This window comes from Mandrillus leucophaeus, unplaced genomic scaffold (assembly GCF_000951045.1).
Source record: "Mandrillus leucophaeus isolate KB7577 unplaced genomic scaffold, Mleu.le_1.0 Scaffold683, whole genome shotgun sequence".
Taxonomy (NCBI): domain Eukaryota; kingdom Metazoa; phylum Chordata; class Mammalia; order Primates; family Cercopithecidae; genus Mandrillus; species Mandrillus leucophaeus.
Window position 1 is genome coordinate 2066356 of NW_012107397.1, and position 20008 is coordinate 2086363.

At 39.6% G+C, this 20008-nt stretch overlaps 1 protein-coding gene across 1 annotated transcript in view; it reads left to right on the forward strand.

Moving 5' to 3' along the window:
* SLC35F1 (solute carrier family 35, member F1) overlaps positions 1–20008 on the forward strand; it is a 387174-nt gene that overhangs the window by 342488 nt on the left and 24678 nt on the right. Inside the window, exons 5-7 of the mRNA XM_012002353.1 lie at positions 6507–6663; positions 8546–8598; positions 16086–16240. Of these exons, the coding sequence (XP_011857743.1) occupies positions 6507–6663; positions 8546–8598; positions 16086–16240 (365 nt within the window). The remainder of the gene's footprint in view (positions 1–6506; positions 6664–8545; positions 8599–16085; positions 16241–20008) is intronic.

Sequence of the window (20008 nt, forward strand, 5' to 3'; positions counted from 1 at the left end):
TGAGACAGAGTCCTGCTCTGTCGCCCAGACTGGAGTGCAGTGGCATAATTTCAGCTCACTGCAACCTCCGTCTCCCAGGTTCAAGTGATTCCCCTGCCTCAGCCTCCCAAGTAGCTGGGATTACAGGCACCTGCCACCACGCCCAGCTAATTTTTGTATTTTTAGTAGAGACAGGGTTTCGCCACATTGGCCAGGCTGGTCTTGAACTCTTGACCTCAAGTGCTCCACCAGCCTCGGCCTCCCAAAGTGCCAAGGCTACAGGCATAAGCCACCAGAGCCAGCCTAAAGTCATAATTTAATTACACTTTCTCAGCTTTCCACACACTGTGTAAGCACAGGCTAAGCAGAAACAAGTACACTTAGTTATAAAAACTCTACCTTCATGAACCCCAGCCATTCATCTTGGCCATCATCTTGCATTCGATAGTCAACTATAAAGATGAACATTTAAGCCTAGAATGTTAAGCTAATTTGAATTGATTTCACTAGATTGTATTCATTAGTCCTGTAAAAAATGTTGTTTTGATTTTAAATGAAGTGCTAGAAAAGAAGCAAAACTACTTAAGAAAAAGAAAGTAAGTCCGTTTGAGAGTCTTTCCAAAGTGTCATTTTTAAAAAACAACGTAGATGTGGCTAAAACATACTGGAGTGGAATTTGGTTTCTGCATGTGTATCTGTTTAAGGCCCACAGCATCATTGCTTTGGTGATATACAAAGCATCAGTGTTAACAGAATTAATCTTTATCAGTGTGGAGCACTTTCCGTGGTATTGAAATGGTGCCCAAGTACATAGAGTGATGTTTTAAGACCAGCCCAGATATAGGATCCAAGGACTCATTTTATAAAATTATGATTGGACATGCTCTGCCTCTATAAAAATATTAAAGTAGGCAGCAATTTAAGCTATCACAGAGAACATATTTTTTTAAAGAAAAAAAAACCCCACTGGTTTTGAAGTCAGTAGAATCCTAAAATTGTTATATATCATTATCAAAAATATTCCTTTTTTTCACCTCTATGGCAGAGTTGGTTCAATTGCATTAATCAGCCAGGATCACAAAACTTTTCTAAAATACTGCAGGTAATCACCAGAACATAAGTCAGGCATCCAACTCCATATAAAATGTCATCACCAGGCCAAGCACATTCAGAAATCCTAGCTACTCAAGAGGCCAAGGCAGGAGGGTCACTTGAGGCCAGGAGTTCGAGATCAGCCTGAGCAACATAGTGAGACCTCATCTCTACAGAAAAAATTAGCCAGCATGGTGGTGTGCACCTATAGTCCTGCCACTTGGGAGGCTGAGGCGGGAGGATCGCTTGAGCCCAGGAGTTTAAGGTTATAGTGGGCTATGATTGCACCACTGCATTCTAGCCTGGGCAACAGACCAAGACTCTATCTCAAAAAAAATCAGAATAATAATAATAAAATTATCATCACTGTATCAACAGTTTTGCACAGGAAAAGATACTGTCTAACTTCTTCCTTTTTATAATGCTTAATCTATGTTTCATCTTCATTGGAATTTTGACAATTCTGTCTCCAAGCACGTTGATGTTGGCCTTTCAAAGTTTCTTTGACCTTATAATTAAAGCAATTGCTTTAATTCTACTTTGTCAGCATGTTTCTTCATTAGCTATCCAGGAATTACTTGTTTTGATTTAAGTCTGGCTGAAGGAAACTTCTTAGATGGCATTAAGTACTTCATGTACAAAATATGTTTCAGGGCACAGAATGATGTGCCAGGAATAGGGCTTTTGTTGAAACTTGACCAGCAAGTTTTCCCACTCTAGACAGAGGTGGAAAGAAAGCACCCTAGTCCCCAGCCCGGAAGACTCTGCCTTAGAGACTGTAGAGTGGTGTATGTGGTGGGAAGGATGCAAACAGCACTTATGTTCTCATTCTATGTGTGTCACATGTACAACTGATCACCCACTATAGGACGCCCTTTGAGCTCACCTGAAGGAAATGTCTTTTCCAAGCTTACTGGTAAAAAATCAGTGGTCTTAATACGTGTATTCTCTTTGTCACCTTGGCTCCATGTCAGCAGTATAGGCCTCCTCTGAAAGATCATCTCTGCATTTACTGATGTGTGGGGCAATTAACAGGCAATGGAAGTGGCTTCTGAGAATATTATATATATTATAGATGTGTTGGAGTGTGTAAAAATGACTTAGTAAAGTTGAAAAGATTCAGCACAAGGTTCTCTACTTGCCTGGGAAAACTTAATGGATATAAAAGGCAAGGTTAGAAGGTAATAAGATTAAGATAAAACCTAATCAAAATAACTCCTTGTTATGAAATATCCTTCTTGCCCTTCAAAATATCCTCTTTCTAACACAATACATTTATTGCATCTTTTAGTTCATTTATCAAAGATATTAGATGCCAACAATAATTTTTTATTACACTTAACTTTATATTTATTTCAAGGAAAAGAAAATATTTTCAAGGAGCCAGGTAATCAAACAAAATCAAGTAAAAATGACATTTTTTATTGAGTGCCCACAGGTACCAGGTACTTTAATACAGATTATTTCATTTAATCCTCCTAACTATGCAAAGAATTTTTATTGTCATTCTTGCAGCTGAAGAAATCAAGCCTCAGAGAAGATAAGCAATATGTTTAAGGACACACCATCTCCAAATTACGTGGCCCAGATGTGAAATTTAGCCATTATTCTTTCTGCTATAACACTTAGTCCTTCTTTTTCCATAATTGTGACTTCTATAACAAATGTAAAGACGTTTTATCATAGTAAATTAATGTAAGTGACTGCCCTAGATTGCCCAGAATGGAGAAGTTCCCCAGATGTGGAACTTTTAGTGCTAAAACCAACAGAGTCCCAGGAAAATGAGATAGTTGGTTCTCCCTATTTGAGAGGCAGATGTATTCAATGGGATGGATACATTTTCCAGAACTGCACTAACAGTCTTTCAACACTCTAGAATAGTATAACTCACCATTTATTTCTTGTCCTAGTGGTAAGTCATGATTTCAAATAGCCTTCCTTTTTCCTCCCACCACCATGCATACACAAACATGTCTCCAAACATGATGTTTCTAGTACTTAAACAAAAATCTAGTAAGGAAAGCCAGTTTTTGCAAAACAATTATAACTAGGTTGATTAGAATCAAGGAGCAATCCAAAATGAGAAATGCTCAACCCAAAGAGACAGGTGGTTCAGGAAATAATGTATTCACTTTTTTAAACTACCATTTAGTGAACATTTACTAAGTGTCAGATACAATGCTAAGCATTTTACATGTCATGTTTTATTTTATTCTCACAGTAACCTAATTTTAAGATAAGGAAACTGAAGTTCAGAAAGACTCTGTAGTTTGCCCAGTATTACACAGCTAGTAAGTGATAGAGATGTGATCAGACCCAACTCTACCAATAAATTGAAAGCTGTTCTCACTGAAAACATTTATCATAGGATGTATTAAGACATGTTCAGTCAACTCAATTCATTTAGCTTTTTATTGAGCATGTATAATGCTCCAGGGTCCATGCTAGAGACCACACAGAATATACAGCTGAGTGAGCCATAGTCCCTGCCCTTCAACCATGATTTGTAAGAGAACAGTTGGCTGCGGGAAGATGAGATACACAAGTTAACAAGTAACAGACAAGGAGTGGAATATGGTGGGTGCCATAGACAGATACCATTGCTGTGAAATTTAGAGGAGGGAGAGAACTATCGGTTTGGGCAGACATTTCATAATTTTAAATGTGTCCATTTACCCAAAATTTATAAATCATTATCACCTATTGTGGTTTTATACACACATAAATGACAGATGTTCTAGCATAACTTTGCCCATGAACATTGTGCAAAAATTGCTATCACCATGTCAGGTATCTACTGCATTAACAGTACATAAACTATATTAATATTTTATATATTATTAATGTAATATGTTATAATTTCCAGTTAACTATATACAAATTTTAGACACAAAATATTAGTCTTAGTACCTATACTTTTTATGATATCAAACACTTCATTATATAATATAATTGGATAAAATTATGTTCTGGTTCATTATGTTTAACTAAATTTTAATGTATGTTATATGTATATGTACTACTTTCAAATGACTTAAAAACTGACAAATATAATTATCAGCAAATTATAATAAATAATATTTAATCTTTTTGTTAGTGATAACTTAGAAAATACTTGTGAACTTGTGGTTACACAAAATTGTGTTGTGATGATCAATAATTATTACTGAATTGGTGAAAACTCAAAGTACCGATGAGTATATTTCTTACAGTCAAAGGCTAGTTAACAGAAGAGGCCATAACCGTGTGGCGTTTGAAAAATATTGGTGAGACTATTCACTGAAATAGTGTGTCCTCTTTTTAGGACTTTTAAAAGGTAGATTGATGCTTCCCTAATTTCTATTAAAATATGTCATTATGATTTAGCTTTCTTCAATTCATTCTATAAAATTAATTATATTAACCAAGAATTATATTATGCAGCACTTCCACACTTCACTAGTACAACAGTAATTGATATTCATAATAATGACCCCATGTCATCACAAGGCTCTAAAATGTCTTCTGAGTGAAAAGACACTGGATCATGTTCATTATAACTTTACAATTTTAGTTATAGATACGTTCTATTTTATGGGTCATTCTTCAGATGAACTACTTAAAATTAAAAGTTTGTCATTATTTTATAGTTGACACATAAAAAAGATTAATCAGGTTGCCAAAGATTTTACATTCTGTCACAGCAACCTTAATTTTCCTAAAAGATCTGCCCAGGGACCTCTCACCAAGTCTGGTTTCTCATTAGGGCCTCCTCAAGTTCTCGGCTCATCTCCTGGGCAGTGATGCCTAACTCCCCATGAACCCAAAGAGAACTTCCAGCTCTCACAAAATCCCATTCTCAGCTCCATTCCCATGAGGATGACTCCAGCACAATGCTACCTTCGGAGTCTTTTCCCTTGTCTCTCCAATCCTTGACAGGAAAAGGAAGTTCCCTTAGAAAACGTGGCACCATTTAGAGATAGAATCTTCCAAGGCGACCACGTGCCAAAGTCTTTCCGCAAGCCCTGCCCAGATTTTCTTATGTGAAGCCACTATCTAAAGAATGCTCAGTGCTCCCCACTGAACAGTGAGAACCCAGGCTCATCAGGAAATCCAGGGCTAAGCTATCGTGAGTCCTTTCCTTAGAATCACGCTGGAGTAAGCACCCTTTCCAACCTCAGCTTCCACTGCCCCAGAGCTGCAGGTAAGCTGAGCTCCTGCACTGCTGACTTATGCAGGACAGAGCCAGAGACCACTTGGGTACAGAGCCCACCAGGGAGGTCATTCTAGCTGCTTATTTCTACTCTCCTCCTTCCCTGGCTCCATACTTCCTGGAGTGGGAAGTTTGCCCAACTCTAGGAAATACCTGGGTAAAGCATTTATTTTGTTTTAAATCAACCAAAATTGAGTTTATTTTTATTTATTTATTTCTTTGAGACAGAATTTCACTCTTTCCCCCAGGCTGGAGTGAAGTGGCACAATCTTGGCTCACTGCAACCTCCACCTCCCTTGTTCTAAGGGATTCTTCTGCCTCAGCCTCCCAAGTAGCTGGGATTACAGGCACCCACCACCACATCTGGCTAATTTTTGTAGTTTTAGTAGAGACAAGGTTTTGCCATGTTGGCCAGGCTGGTCTCAAAACTCCTGACCTCAGGTGATCCACCTGCCTCGGCCTCCCAAAATGCTAGGATTACAGGCGTGTGCCACCACGCCCAGCCCAAAATTGAGTTTAACACAAAAAGAATTTTTAATGAAAAAATGTTAATGTGATAGTGAATTTCATATATTTACACTCTTATGTTACTTACCTCAGGGGAGTTGAAAATTTCAACCCATAAATCCTTTCACTCTCATTTTCTAACAGTTACACCTTTTGCCCACGGTCAAAATGGAGTCTTGACGGCTTCTGTTATAGCTTCCCTCCCTGAATAGCAGAGGGTGGAAATTTATGCTGCTTCTGTTTGTTCTACACCATGTTCACTAAACTGCTGGAAAATGTCCTGAAACCAACATAACTTGTGCATGTATTAGCATATATTCATAGACATTAGCTGGGTGTGGTGGTGGGTGCCTGTAATCTCAGCTACTCGGGAGGCTGAGGCAGGAGAATCCCTTAGAACCTGGGAGGTAGAGGTTGCACTGAGCCGAGATTGTGCCACTTCATGTTTGTATAAATCTGATAAGTGAAAATCTGATACCTGGACAGAAGATAGTGGGCTTTGTAGACAGGGTGTGATCTGGAGGAGACTGATCTCTTTCTTAGTTAGAGAAGACTTCTAATTGTGTCAACATAGGCAACCTTTTTATATCAGAACATGTCTAGAGCACAGATAAGCAAACTTCTATAAAAATGTCAAAATAGAATAGGCAAGGGAAGCTCAATTTGCTGATGCCAGATTCTTGTTAAGAAAGTTTTAATGATGCTCCCTCTGTTTGTTTGTTTGGTTGGTTCCTAGGGGAAAATAAGCTGGTAGGGGACCTTCTGGTCTTAGGAGGAGCCACACTCTATGGTATCTCTAACGTCTGGGAAGAATACATCATCCGAACCCTGAGCCGAGTGGAATTCCTGGGAATGATTGGTCTCTTTGGAGCATTTTTCAGTGGAATTCAATTGTGAGTAAAAATAACAAGAAATATAGATAGTAGAGGGACTGTCAAGACTTATTCTTACAATTTTTGTTCTTGGGATGTAAAAATCAATGCTGGAATCCAGACGCCAGCTTCCTGTGCAAAGGACTGATGAAATCTGCCAACTCAATATCTTTATTAGTAAATTTCCTCCAAATTAAACAAGTTTAATATAAATTTTTATAAAACACTTAATGTTTTATAAAACGTTGAAGATAGTTTGCTAGAAAGCATTAGAAGTGTTAGGATTGATTCTCTGAAACCAATGAGTGGGTTATTGCTTAGAGAAGTACAAAAACTAAGCATAAATGCCCCAATTCAATGCATTTGCAGAAAGGAACATTCTGTCTACTAGTGACAACCACCAGTGGAAAACCTATAGTTTAAAATTATCCTTTTATAAATGTGTGATTTTACTGCCCATGGATTTGCAAGGGTGGACCATATTTCAAATTTATCTCTTAGAATTTAGCATTTCTGTTTTCCTTAAAAAGGTGAAGATATAATACAGACATTCACTAAGCACCACAAAGTCAAAAGCACCAGTTTTGCAATAATTCTATGACTGAAACATGTAAGTCATCACTGACCATTGCCTCAGAATTTTTTATGAGAATAAGTTTCAATCAAAGAATTTTCCACTGGTAAAGACCAATATTTTAGCTTCATGAAAGATATAAAGAATGATAGTATACCCTCCAGTCAAATTTTACTGAATCCCTTTCTACAAACAGGTAATTCTGATTTTACCAGTCTCTTTCTACAAAGCAAGCACTTTCTAATTGCATGGCTTCAGTGTCTGAAATTATTTATGGAAGATAGTTTGGCATCACCTTAAACAGGTTTTACAAATAGACTGTTTCAACAATCCTCCAAATTTTGTTGTCTTGAGATACTCGTGAAAAACTTCACAGCAAACAAGGCACAGTCTGAGAAGGATTTATTTGGGGTTCATTTTTGAAAGTGATGGCATTTTAAAGCCCCTAAATTTGGTGTGTCAGCTTTGTGAGAGGAAAAGGAATTACCTAGTTCAACTATTCATAGCCAACATTTTGTAGATAGATGACTTCTTTTGTGGGTTATTATTCTTGAGTCCAAAAAATATGTTCAGAGATCTAGTGCTCATTTACTTCAGTTATAGTCTCTTAGAGTTGAGTGTTCCCTTTGGGGGACACTGCCGCCAAAATAATGGAAGTGGCATTAGGGTGTCCTTGGCAAGTGGGATATATTGAGGGCTCACTGGAATCAAAGTAATGCTGGTGGAGTGATGCAAAATGCCACCTCCCCATTCTCTTCTAGATCAGTCGTTCTCAAAATATCGTCCTCTGACCAGCAGCACTGGTATCACATGAGAATTTGCCAGAAATGCACATCCATGGATCTCACCGAATCTCTGAATCAATTGCTAGGGTTGGGACCAGGAAACTGTATTTTAACACACTCTCCAGATGGCTGTCATGTACATTTAACTTTGAGAATCATTGCCCTAGAAAACGCTCAATCAGAAATTGATTAAACCTGCAAGCACAGACATTTTCTGAACCTCACGGTTTGCTTTTCAAAAAGCATCTGTCAAGCAGAAACAAAGGCTGCAGGCAGACTGTTTGGATGAGAAGGGCAGGAAGGGTTGAGCTCCCCAGGGCCCTGTGGCACACCCTCACACACGGACCAGGTTCTTCAGGGAAAAACCGCAGGCTGCCTAATTAGACTTGCTTCTGCGTGACCCAAAATTCTTTCTGAAATTCATCTGGTTGCTTCATTATTTGTATAAATCTGATAAGTGGAAAAAAAAAAAAAAAGAACGAACGAACGAAAGTAGAGTGCGTTCTAATCTTGCTCATCGGGTTCATTTTCTTTGAATTTGCAGAGCTATAATGGAGCATAAGGAGCTGTTAAAGGTGCCCTGGGATTGGCAAATAGGTAAGGAGTTGGCTCACCTAAGATGCTCTTTTTATAACCTGAGAAATGTGTTTGAAGAATGATGTGGGTCAGGTGGAGCACAAACAAGGAAAGGATTTAGAATGGTAGGGGACAAGGGAAAATGAAATCCCTTCATCATTTCAGGAAATCCTGCACATTCTGAGAGACTAAATTGTATGATTCATAGTGTTTCCTAATTGAGCTTCTGCCCATTATCATCGCCAAGATGCCATTAGGGGAGACACAGAAGTGTGTTATTAGGTTAAAGACCAACAGAAAAAAAAAAAAAGAAAGAAAAAACTGGCCTGAGGCAGTGGTAGCACATAAATGACAGCAATTTGCTTTAGCCAAGAAACACCAAACTGATGTGACCGTTAAAAAGTGCTACTTTAGTAAAGGGAAAAAAACTGAATTTAACAAAAAACCATGAAAGGAAACAATGTAATGGGCATTCTGAGCCCATAAAACCTTTCAGAAGGGAGCAGTTTGCACAAAAGAGATGGTTAATTGATCTCCAAATGGACTTAGAAAATACCAGACGTGCTTTGAGCTAGTTAAGTCATCCAGGACTTCTCAGGTTCCACCTGTTTCTAAAACCACTTTCCTCAAAGAAATTTAGGACAAGGATTTAAGATACTGGGAGATGCTCTAATGATCAATCTCAGCAAGCCCTAAAAAAGGGACTGACATTTAATACCCTCAGAACGTGTCTCCACAGTGAGCACAGAACGTAATGTGGCTTATGGAATTGCATGGAAAATGTGTGCAGAGTGAATGCAAGTGGCAAGGGAGGGCGCTACAGACTCTTCCCCACACTGAAGCTGGCTGCTTAAGCCATCTCTCCCTTCTATGACTTTTGATACAGCTTTAGCCAAATTCTGTGTCCATAAGGAAACACAATAAAAACATAAACTCCTGTGCGTCACTTTACCTACCTGTCTCCATCCCCTAAGCACATGAAGCCAACTTACTGCAGACATCATTCCCTCTGAGGGCACACTGTGAGTCACAGAATTGTGCCTGACTCTCCCTAGGGGTTCTCTCTAGTGACTTCGAGGGCTGACCAGCCCTGTGTCTCAGAGTCCTGCCGTTTAATTTCTCTCCAGTTGTGCTATAGAATGATATAATGAAAGGAAAATCAACAGGGCAAGGGGAGAGAGAAGACAAGGGCAACCGGGAAAGGAAACCAGATGCAGGTTACAGAAAGCATTTGTCTTTGTGACCCACAACACCAGAAAGCAAAATGTTACCTGTTGGTGGCACTTCACATGCAGTGGTCCATGAGTATAAATTAATTTTATATTGATGATAATAGTAATGATCAAAAAGAATTTGTCCTCAAACTTTGTGGATGCCATGTGCATATCCACTGAGGTTCTGTTATAATTCAGTGTTAGTTAAATGAGTCATCAAAAGATAGTTTTATTCTGAGCTCTCATATTGCCATTAAAACGTCAGTCCCCTATAGTTGAAGATGATGAAGGACAGTGTAAAAGGAACACATTACAGAGCCATCCATTTAATTTCTGATTGGAAATGAGGCCAAAATGGCCTCCATAGCACAGTAAGGTGACTATAGTTAACAATAATTTATTGTGTATTTCAAAATAGCTAGAAGAGATTTAGAATGTTCCCAACACACACAAAAAAATTAATCAATGGTTGAAGTGATGGATATCCCAATTGCCCTGACTTGATCATTACACAATGCATGCATGTATCAAAATATCACATGTACCTCAGAAATATGTACAATTATTATGTATCAACAAAAAATAACCTAGAGGGGAAATCAAATACTCATCTTCCTCTTTCTGAAGCATTTGCAGGGTTGCATTTGGGATGTGTTTACACCAGGGCCTCCTTGGCCCTCATTAGCTCGCCCTGACCTACTGCAAGGTTCTGTTGTTAACTCAATTCTAGATACATGGCATGCAGGGGATAAATGTTTACTAAGTGAGCAAATGAATGAATGGCAAGCAACAAAGATGGTTCTATTCTTTCCTCTCTCATCTCACAAAATACAGACAAAAGGGAAGCAGTGGAGACAATGGCAGGAGACTTTAAGCTTGACATTGCACTTTCTTTCTGTGGAACTGAGAGATGGCATAGCAACCACTGCAATTCATGGGCCAGAGAGGCAGGGAGACATCAAGGGAAGGTCAGCACCCTCTCAAACCCACCCCACACTCCTTGAGAAATCACCTGAGAGGCCAAGCTCTGATGACTATGTCCTGGTGGAAAGCTCACATTCTTCTGTTTAGGAGAACAGAATCCAAGAGATCTTCATTTCTCAGCGTCTGTCAATGATTTTCTCTGCCTCCCCACTCTCCACATTAGTAATCTAACCTTGTGTAATCTCTTAGATAACTCATGTGGTTGCCATTTTATCAAAGTGGAAAGATGGTTGTTGTTTTTGTTTCCTTGGGATAATAAATATGTTTTCTATTTTTTTCCTTTGGGATACATGTTTTCTATTTTCTTACCTTAAAGCACTTTTAAAAACAGATTTTGTTATTTTCCGAAAACACTGGTCAATTGCAAAATACAGAGCAATTAAAAGCAAGAGGATAATAGTTATTGTTGTTTGTTTTTATTCCATTGTTTTACTCTACTGAACAGAAAGACTGGTTGTGATGATCTAATCAGTAAATTCAAGTCAAACGTATGACCTCATACGCTAGAATACCCTCCTGGGGAGCGGGAATGTTAGAGTCACATTCATAAGTCTAATAAACAACTTAAACATTCCCTTTATCCCATGGGTCATACTGTCATATTGTGGGTCATACTGTGCTAAAGGATGTGTGAACAAGTGTAATCGATGTGAAAGTCAAATGTCAGAGAAAAGAAAAAGTGTGTTGCAGGTCAGTGAGCACAGGCTTGTGGTATGCAGGAACCTTCTTCGCTTTTGATGTTGTGGTTGATGCTTGTCTTGGTTTTGGTTTTAGTATTTTTCCTGGAGGCCAAAACAAAAGATTTGGCCTCTCCCTGAATATGGAATTATGGGATTACAGAGCAGGAAAAGACCTAGAGGATAATTAAGAATACACCTTTCCTGGCTAGGTGCAGTGGCTCACACCTGTAATCCCAGCACTTTGAGAGGCTGAGGTGGGTGGATCACTTAAAGCTGGGGGTTCAAGACCAGCCTGGCCAACATGGTGAAACCCTGTCTCTGCTAAAAATACAAAAATTAGCTGGTGTGGTGGTGCATGCCTATAGTCCCAGCTACTCAGGAGGCTGAGGATCGCTTGAACCCAGGAGGTGGAGGTTGCAGTGAGTCGGGATCGCACAACTGCACTCCAGCCTGAACAACAGAGCAAGACTCTGTCTGAAAAAAAAAAAAAAAGTATACCTTTCTTTTTACCCATGTTGAACCTGAGGCCTGGGGAGTTGAGGTGATGCTCATCAGAGCATCTTTTTTTTTCTTTTTCCCAAAGAAAAAGATGAGATCAAATATATGTAGCCTATACAGACACATACTATATATATATAGTAACTCTCTCTCTCTAGATATATATGTATAATATATTAACTGAGATATTGATTAGAGTCAAATAGGATGTTCCTTCAAAACTTTATTTCTCTTTATAATAATTAAACAATATAGATGAGTGTTATGTACTCAGAATTTAAAGTCAGGCTGCCTGTGTGACCTAAGGGCAAGTTACTTAACCTCTATAAGCTGGTCTTTTGCCTGTTTACTCACAGATCCATCTTTCACCCTTTCCTCTGCTCTGCTTATGCAAATCCACATCCCAGCCTCCCTTGTCAACTGAATTCCAGTCAGTTTTGGCCAATGGGAAGCAGTCGAGGGAGATTGGAGGTGGGAGAAAGAAAGAAACCGGTGTTTCTCTCTGTATCCCTCTGTTTGGGGTCAGATCTCCTCTAGATGTGGCTGAGTCTCCTCTGTGATTCTACCCCTGCTGGGCTTCCCTAACTTCTGACCCCGGGTAACGTGGCCTTCCTCTTGTATTTCCCTAGCTCTTGGGTTGTGAGTAACTCCCTGCTATTGCTAATCTTCAGGTTGTCTCACCATCCCTGTTTCCCTAGCACCCATTTGAACACCTTTATAACTTGTACTCCATATAACATATCCTCTGTTTAACCCAGTATGGACTGGGTTTCTTGAATCTATAAGCCTATTTCCTAACCTATATAAAGAGGATAGCAATAGTTATCAACATTATACTGTTGTGGAGATTAATTACTGTACATAAAGTGCATGACACATAGTAAGTGCACAATCCATATTAGCTGATAATAGTATTTCCCATCTCTGTAGCTTAAATTACGTTAGTGCATAAGCACAAGAGTGACCAAATTCTATCCTTAGTGACAGAGAGAACATTCCAAGAGGAAATGTTTATACACATACTCTGTTATAAATGTAGTTACTGCAGCCATTTTGTAGTTGTCAGTCAAAAAGCAATTCAGTTCATTTGTATGATCATGCTGATCAATTGAAAACCCTACCTGGACAGAAAGGTGGACTTTCAGAAGCATTGTTAATGTCCATTAACTATCTAATGTCCATCTAAGAACAGTCAAGAAAGGGTAGCGATGCTGCATTCCAACTCTCAATTTAATCATGTGTTAACTAGGCTGGCTATGCTTTGCTTAGGAAACAGTATATTCACACGCAAAAACATTGGTTGACCTAGTTGTCAATTGCAATAGTGTATATATTCCACTCCTATCCCGCTACCTCTAATTTCTGCAGTATTTAAAAATAGGTTGAGAATATTTTAGCTGGAAGCATCCTAAGGTAGGATGGTTAGCAAAGTTCCATGTATTTATTTTCCTACTCTCTTTTGCCCACCAACTGGGCTTGTAAAATCTCACCACTTCTCTGAGTCCTCCAATTATATATCCAGCTCCCTACCGGACAGATCCTTTTGGATAATGCATAAGCATCTAAAACAACACACTCAAAATGGAGCATTTTATTTCTCCTGAAAACTGGTCCTCTTTTAGCACCCTCCATCTCAGTATATGGCATCACAGTTCACTCAGTTTCTAAATCAGCCAGAACCCCTGGGCATGCTTCATGCTATCCTTTCCCTCACCACCTACATCAGGCTATCACCAGGGCCTGTTGAATCTTCACAAACCCAGACACTTCCCTTCTCTACTGCCGTTTCAAGTAAAACCAAGCAAGCTACCAGCCTCTCTTGCCGGGACTATGACACCGCCATTCTGACTAGTCTTTGTAACTGGTCCCATGCTTTTCTCCTTCCAATCCCTTCTCCACAGAGTAGCCAAAATCATCTTTTGAAAATGTAGATCAGATTCTTTTAGTCACCTGCTGCGAACTCCTCAATGGCTTCCTTGTACAACTAGAATAAGATACACATTCCTTTCCAAGACCTGCAAAGCCCTGCATAATCCATTCCCTTCCCAATTTTCCAGCTTCCTCTGCCTGTTCTCTTCATTCTGCTCAGCCATTCTGGCCTTGGTCAGCATCTGGAACACTTGAGGCCCTGTCCCTTTCAGGAACTTTTCATGTGCAGGTTTCCTTGGCTCCTCTCATGGCAGTCTCCTTTTGGTCCTTCAGCACTTGAGGTAAATGCCACCTCCACAAAGTAGCCCTACCCCACCAACCTGTCTAAAGCAAGCTCCTGCCATTCTCTTTAAGAAACCCTTGTCTTTCTGCATAGCATTAATAGCAACTCTAAGCTTCCTGTCTATCCTGTTTTTCATTGTTCCTAGCCCATAGCAGAGTGCTCAGGGCATAGTTAGTACTCAGAGAATAATAGTTGAATTAATGAGTGAATCTACCAACAGAGCCCACAAGTCAAAGTCCACGCAAAATGATGGAAGGGTATTATTCTGGAACTTTCTAACCCAGTCATGGTATTTAAACTAGTGACACCTTCAAGAAACAAAACAAAACAAAAAAAAAAGAAACAAGGCTCTGTTGCCTAGACTGTGTTCTGATCAAGTTTTATTATTTTTAGTGGATTAATCTAAGGATAGATCTTGTCACAGATTTCTCTAAGGAGTACCAAATTAATTTTTATGTCTTTTCATGTATTAGTCATAAGTTATGTAACATTTATTGCATTTTTAGTAGCTTGGTTAAAAGGAAAATGAACTACAAGTAGCATGAAAACACATCCAGGAAAACTATCTATTTTTAGGGAATTCAAACTTCTGGAATTAAAAACCAAACTAATATTACTGCGATAGAATCTATGCATAGGACTTTTACCTTTCCTAAATAGGAAAGTGGCTGGTCCCCCTTCGTCCGAGGGCACTTCCACCACGCTAGAGGGGGCTGTTGTACTGAGTTTACTTACTTATGTTCAGAATAATTTTCTTGTACATCTGATGTGGCTTTTCATATGCAATGATGATTTTGTGCCCTTAAGCACTTTTCCTATGGGCAAACCCAATTTATCTTTGGATGAATCCCTGGTCTTCATAGTCAGAAAGACCAGATATTCAGTACCTACCACACTCCCCAAAATCCATAAGTCAGAGGAAGCAAATCTGCCCACAGCCCACACCAGACACATTTAATCAAGGATTCCTTTGGAAAGTTTGTTTTTATTATGTTGTAATGCCCAGGCAGACACTGAATTGTAGCACTTATGCTTATCCTATGCCTTATTCTTTCAAGGTAGAGAAAAGAGTATTATTATTTTTTTTACATTTGCATTGTATCAACATTTCGGGAAAGTACAGATTTAGCTGTAAACTCCTGCTTGGGACCCTGCAAAATAGAGTACCCATGTCTAGGCTTAATTACAGAGAAAGAGAGAGAAATTTTGAGGATGAGAGATTGGCCACATCGTATTTTAAGGTCATGAAAGCCCACATGTGAGAGTTCACAGTAGGCCAGGATATGTGATGGAAGGGTAGGACTCTGTGTGTTGTGGGTAGGGCAGGACAGAATTCACGAATCTGGAAGAGACTGACAGATCATCCTGTGTTCCCAGCAATGAATTCATCCACCCAAAGCCACACAGTCAAGATTCCAATTCAGTATTCTAAGTCTGGGTCTCTTTGACATGCAAGCTCTTCAACTTTAAAGACAACGTAGTTATTCATCATTGTGGGCAATACATGATAGCAAACGGTTTTCTTGCTATTACTCAAATTAAAAACTAAGAGTTAAAAAAAATGTTTAAAAATAGATGAATAGCAAAAGCTGATTACAGCACAATTGGGAGAATCCAAAAACCTTGATTCTGTGTTCTGACTATCGCCACTAAGAGGCACTCCTTCCCAGAAGAAGTAAAATGTCAGCAATGCAATAAGAGGCAGATTAGTTCATTTTTCACACTTAAATTTTTATTTTTTGATCTTATTTTATTTTTGTACTGTGTTATCCAATAATAAGCACCAGTGAATAGGGGGAAAGAGAAACTGCCTTGTGTGAGTGACAGGTGGTGTGCCCTCTTCCCTTTCTTTCCTGCTGTGGATGCTGAAGATGCCCTGGAGGAGGCCCTGACGCTGCCTTCTCTTTACTCTTCCCCCAGGACTGCTCTACGTTGGCTTTAGTGCCTGCATGTTTGGTCTCTACAGCTTTATGCCAGTCGTCATAAAGAAAACCAGCGCCACTTCAGTCAACCTCTCTCTGCTCACAGCAGACTTGTACAGCCTGTTCTGTGGATTGTTTCTCTTCCACTACAAGGTAAGTTGAGTGAGTGCTCCTTTGTGAAGATGATACTTTGTAGGAAATAATGAACATGGGTAGGAATGCCTGGATGTCAAATGCCCTGATTTTGTGTAGGGAATAAGAATGTAACCGGGTGTGCTAACCTCCATGATTTGGGTATTCACATTTCAATTATAAGACAGAAACATTTTGTCCTATGAGATCAGTAACTATGGACAATTGATAGTAAGAGATGAGAAACAGCCATAAAGGAAAGAGCTTTTGAATACTGGGGACAGTTTTCTTGACAGCATTCAGCCCAGAAGCTACTCTTTTTCCAATATGAACCTAGGAAGAGTTGTACAATTCCCAAACTACAGCTGCAAATGGATTCTGCCAAAGGTCTTGGCAGAGTATGTTCTCTTTGGAGAAAAGACACAATTCCTGCAGTTTCTGCTTTGCAGATATTTTTATAGCAACTATGAATGGAAAATGTTAATGCACTAGAAATAGTTTTTTTACTAAAAGATTGGGGTTTGAGTAAAGGAATGCGAAGAGATCATGTGAGGCACTGGCAGTGAATGCATCAGCCCTAAAGAAAAGAAGAAACCGTCCAGTCCAAAAATGTCAGCCTCTCAGAATGCAAAACTCTGCCCACATCTTCACCCTAGGGAGCATGACTAATTGATTATGGCACACTGAGGTCAGATCCTACTCCTCTTAACCCCACACTCGCTGCTGCCAATAACAATCAATTAGAATTGACATGCGAGAAGATACCACTTGCCGTTCCTTAACTAGTCCTATAAGACAAGAGTCAACAGGGACTATGACCCAGTGTGAAACAGGCCAAATATGGAATGTCCAAGCAGATAAGACCAAACTTGGACAGCTGAAAGAAGAAGAGGCAGAAGAAAAGAGACACTACTCTGGCCACTTTTAGCCAAGTTCCTCACCAATGGTATTACAGCCACCATCCGCAGCACTCGGGGGTGGCCAGCTGATGGGGCACTTTGGTGAGCAAAGCATCTTCATCCAGATGAAACTGGGTATAGACGTTCCTGGAGAAACAATAAGCTAAAAAGAGCATGTACTTGACATGACCAGGGGCAAAGCAGCTGAAGTGAATCATCAGGATTACTACTGAGAAAAGCAAAAGTCATAGCCAAGAAACCAATGCAAAAGGGCAGACACGGGTGAAAAAGAAAATACAAATGAAGCTGGTTAGTAGCTAGGAGGATCAGAAACAGATCTGAGAGATGGTACAAGTTGAGAAAGTGGCTGTGACAGCAGACAGGAATAATGTTCCTATTTTTCCTCCAGCTTTATTGAGGTATAACTGAAGAATAAAAATTGTACTATATACAGTATTTAAGATGTACAACATGATTTTTTGATATATGTATACATTGTGAAATGTTCGCCACAATCAAGCTAATTATATCCATCGCCTCACGTCGTTACCTTTTTTCTGTGTGTGTGTGTGTGTGTGTGTGTGTGTGTGTGTGTGTCTGTGTGTGGTGAGAATACTTTAGATCTACTTTCTTGGCAAATTTCAAGTACAGATTACCATTAACTATCATCATCATGCTGTAGGTTAGGTCTCCAGAACTTACTCATTTTATAACTGAAAGTTTGTACCCTCTAGCTATCATCTCTCCATTCCCCCGACAAGTTCCTATTTTATATGAAGCCTTTTGCCGAATACAGTGGCAAAACTAAGAGCTTAGAGAAAGTATCTAGGACTGGGCAATGTTTATTGTTTGCAATTTGTTTTGTCTGTATGGAACAAGCTGTTTCCCAAGCTACCTTGGTCCTCATAAAGAGTAAAAAGCAAGGTCACAATATGTACCTCTCGTACTGCTCCTAACCAGTGCAGGAAGACCAGCTTCCTTCAAAATCCCCCTCCTCACACATCCAGTCATTTTCCAGAGCTCTGGGGAGCACCTGGCAGTGGGTTCATCCTCACAGCAGGTGGCCAGCAATATTCTTCTCTCCTCCTCAGTTAAGCATCCACATCTAGTCCATTACTTGGTGTGAACTCAGTTCTTAGCAATTAATCTTGTAATTTACTTTATAAGCTTCTGAACTAGAAGAATCCCTTTAATCTTCCTTAAGGAAAGATGATTAAAATCTGTTGTTCTGCTGAGGACCGCAGTCACTGCTTGGGCGGTTCAGATCCAGGCCAGCTCCCAGCATGCCTGAGAACAGTGTTCCTGAAAGTCTGGTTTCACTGGGGTGCTTGATAAAAATGCAGATTTGTGGGCCACACCCCTAAGCCACAGAGTCAGTATCTGGAGATGTGTCTGGGGAACTGTGGCTGGTAACAGGTTCCCCCTGGCAGTCTGATGCCCTCTGAGTTTGAGAACCACTGTCCTTGATAAGAGTGTACTCGAACAGCGCCTGTTCCTGTCTGAGCCTGTCCTTTCCCACACTTCTGCTGATGTGGAGTTAAACCTGGGGTTCCTCAAATTTACAAGCATCAGGAAATGAGAGGGCTGATATGCTAATTCTCTGCAATCCATCCTCTCCTCCTATTATTTGTATGTTCCTGTTCACTGAGGATAAGTAACTTTGCTGAAGAAGAAACCATGTAGTAACCCCCCATTATGCCATCAGAAGGGAAACTCTGTTTTCTGAAAATTAAATTACTGCATTCACTAATTTAGAATTGTAATGGATATTTTTATTTCATACAGCAATGATTTGGGGGTTTTTTTGGTATGGCAAAATACACATACATTTTGTTACTATTTGAAAGATAAATTTTCTTAAAGCAGGAATTGATCCAACAGAGTAGTCATTTCTTCTAGTTAAAATTTAGTTCTATTGCCTTTTTAAAAATTGACTATAATTGTAGATTCACATGCACTTTTAAGAAATAATAGAGAAAGCCCAGTTAACCCCTGTGAGCCCGAGTATCTGAGATAGGTCTCAATCAATTTGGAAAGTTTATTTTGCCACGATTAAGGGTGCACCTGTGACACAGCCTTAGGATGTCATGACAATATGTGCCCAAGGAGGTTGGGGAACAGCTTGCTTTTTATACATTTTAGGGAGACATAATACATTGATCAATACATGTAAGATTTACATTGGTTTGATCTGGAAAGGCCAGACAACTCAAAGCAGAGGCTTCCAGGTCACAGGTTAGATTTAAACATTTTCTGATTAGCAGTTGGTTGAGAGAGTTATTATCAGTAGGAAGGAATGTCTGCTTTACCATAAGGGGTTGTGAAGACTGGGGTTTTATCATGCAGATGAAGCCTCCAAGTAGCAGGCTTCAGAGAGAATAGATTATAAATGTTTCTTATCATATTTAAGGTCTGTGTTGATGTTAATACCAGTTGGCTCTTCCTGAATTCCAAAAGGAAGGAGGGTATAGTGAGGCATGCCCAACTCCCCCTTCCCATCATGGCCTGAACTAGCTTTTCAGGTTAACTTTGGAATGCCTTTGGCTGAGAGGAAGGGTCCATCCAGATGGTTGGGGGACCTTAGAATTTTATTCTTGGTTTATACCCTTTACCTAGTCACTTACCCCTAGTGATGACATCTTGCCAAACTGTAGTACAAAAACCCCACAAAACTGTAGTACAATACCAGGATGTTAACACTGATACACTCAACATCCAGGACATTTCCATCAGCACAGGGATTGCTCATGCTGCCCTTTATAACCACACCTACTTCCCTCACCCACCCCCAGCTCCTCAAAATCACTAGTTTGTTCTCCATTCCTATAAATCTGTCATTTCAAAATGTTATATAAATGGAATTACACAGTATGTTACCCTTAGGGATTGA